The 2627-nt window shown below is 46.6% G+C and overlaps 1 protein-coding gene across 1 annotated transcript in view; it reads left to right on the top strand.

The window, feature by feature from the left end:
• Positions 1 to 1112: 1112 nt before the first annotated feature.
• WDFY2 (WD repeat and FYVE domain containing 2) overlaps positions 1113 to 2627 on the top strand; it is a 66447-nt gene continuing 64932 nt past the window's right edge. The window contains exon 1 of the mRNA XM_009642614.2: positions 1113 to 1205. Within this exon, the coding sequence (XP_009640909.2) occupies positions 1113 to 1205 (93 nt within the window). The remainder of the gene's footprint in view (positions 1206 to 2627) is intronic.

The raw sequence follows: 2627 nt of genomic DNA on the forward strand, positions 1-2627 counted from the left end.
CGTATTTCCCCATTTTATAAGGGAGAGTAGAGCATTGACGTCAAGTTTGGACACCTGGTAAAGTGATGCACTAGAGATCTCAAGACACCTTTCTATTCTTCTGTTCTTCATCTTGCAGAGGAAGTCACCATTACAGACAAGCTTTAAAACATGCCCTTAAGATTTTTATCTTGACTGGCCTCTGGAACCTCACTTGCATTGTGGGGTTCTTTTGGTGGTTTTTTTTTTTCCCTGAAGGTTAACTTATTTCCAAAGATCAAACCTTTATATAAACCATATATTTGATTTCAGCATACTATTACCTGGGTTTGGTCCAAAATGCATACCCCCTTTTCAGTGTTTTCCTCCAAACAGTGTCTTAAACCTTGAAGGAATAGTGTTGGACTGAAACTTTTTATGGAAAGGCAAGGTTAATAGGGAAATGTAGTATGTCTCAATAGACAATTGAAGAAAATCCAGCTAATTTGGGGGATACGTAGGACCTACTTCCAGCCCTGTGAACTACACATTCTCCTGTCAACACATTAATTTTCTCCGTTATTTGCTTCCTTAAAGGCCTGTTTGGCAAAAAGTATGCTGGGTATCCCAGGAGCTGGCAGTCTGTTGCCTCCAGCATACTCTCAGCCCCTGTTTATCTGTCAGTGATGCACGGTGCCCAGTCTTGAATGCAAACAACTGCAAAGACAGCAGACCTTGCCAGACTACAGTATTAAAAGACATTTTTAGATACACACCCATTCTGAAAATGATCAAGTATGCCGACATCTTCAAAGAATACCTCACACGTCAAGTAGTGAGACAAGCATGTCTAGCTGTCGGTCTAGCCTAGGACCGCAAGACCATCCATAGCGGTTAAGAGGATTGGTCTTTGCCTCTTTAGTAGTAGTTCTCTTCTAAGAATTGTGAGAAAGACATGTTATCTACTGTGATCACACATCCTCTGGAAAATAGTTTGAGACTGCAGATTCATTTCCTATAAGCCATTATACAGCCATCGGCTGTTGCTGGCTGGACCGTTCCCTCCACAGCACGCTTGTGAAGCTCAAATAGTTTAGTCGAGTAAAGCTTAAATGTCTTGCTGTGGTCCTGCAGATACTGCGTGTGTGTGTAGCATGACACAGATTACTAAACGTGAAAATTTAGTTTCTGCCCCAAAGAATTTACTGTATCGTTCCTCTGTTGCCTGTACCTACTACACGGGCAACGTAAGTGCTGAGTGGGCAATCAGGATTTGTTCTGTTGCTGACACCGCTGGATGTTACTCTCAGAGAAAAAAGTAAACTCCTGATCTTTGAGTTTTTCATACCCAAACTCTTAACAAGTCTCTCCGTTTTTCTGCTGATGGGCAGGAACACTGAACTTTTTCAGAGAGAACTGCTGCTCATCGGCTTAGTTTGGGTAAATTTAAAATTACAGCTGAAATAACGCTTTCCAATCTGCTTATGACTTCTGTGATGTAGGACACTGGTTCAGGCATGGAGTGTGATTTTCCAGAATCTTTTGAGACAGATTATGAAAGTTTGGTGTATACCTCAGGAAGAAGTTTTTTTCACTGGCTTTAGCACAGAGCCTTGGGTAAGTTATCTGACCTTCTTGGACCTCAATGAATCCATCAGGAAAAGTGAGTGAAAAGTAGCATCTTGCCGAAAATGAGCTGCTGGGGAAGTCTCTTGCGCTTCCCTTAGGAATAAGCTCTCTGATGGTGAATTTTGCTGCCGTCATGCAAGCAGCCCTGCCATACTGCAAACCTGCTACCAACCCCTGTCTGCCGCAAGGCCCTGTACCGACCATTACCCCCAACCGTTACCCCCTGACCGTTACCCCCTGACCGTTACCCCCGACCGGGCCAGCCCCGCGTTTTAGTTGGCCCATTTTTAACGCCAAATACTTAAATTCACATAGAAATCGTTCAATTAAGTAAACATCATGTGATGCGGAGAATACTGCACAAAGTTTAATACAACAAGGTCCCACTGTAGGAGCCAAAATCCCGTCTTTCTCTCATGTGCTGACCTTCAGTCCCGAGATAACCCCAGGTAGGAAAAAGTCCTGTAAACAGAGGGGAGCGATCGCCCCGTTTAATCTTTGCTCCCCGTTCTTTGGCAAACGGGTTTGTAGCAATGCGCCTGGAGGCTGGACAGCACAGCAGCGACAGGACAAGGGGCAATGGGTACAAACTGAAACATAAGAGGTTTCAGTTGAACATGAGGAAAAACTTCTTTACTCTGAGGGTGACGGAGCACTGGAACAGGCTGCCCAGGGGGGTTGTGGAGTCTCCTTCTCTGGAGATATTCAAAGCCCGCCTGGACAAAGTCCTGTGTGACCTGCTCTAGGAGAACCTGCTTTAGCAGGGGGGTTGGACTAGATGATCTCCCGAGGTCCCTTCCAACCCCTGCCATTCTGTGATTCTGTGATTCAGCCTAACCGTGCCAACGGAGGAGCCCCAGGCACTTGTCAGAAGCAGGAGACGTCCACCCGGCTGCCCCCCGAGGCGTACCCGCGCTCGGCCCGGGCAGCCCGCGCTCCTGGGAGGGCGGCCATTGAAGGAGATGTGTGTTTGAACCACCGTCTGGCCAAAGGTTTTCCCCCGCAAAGGCGCGCCGCTGCAGCTCCAAACTGCGAGATGG

Source organism: Egretta garzetta, unplaced genomic scaffold (assembly GCF_000687185.1).
Source record: "Egretta garzetta isolate BGI_Z169 unplaced genomic scaffold, ASM68718v1 scaffold377, whole genome shotgun sequence".
In the NCBI taxonomy this organism is placed as follows: Eukaryota; Metazoa; Chordata; class Aves; order Pelecaniformes; family Ardeidae; genus Egretta; species Egretta garzetta.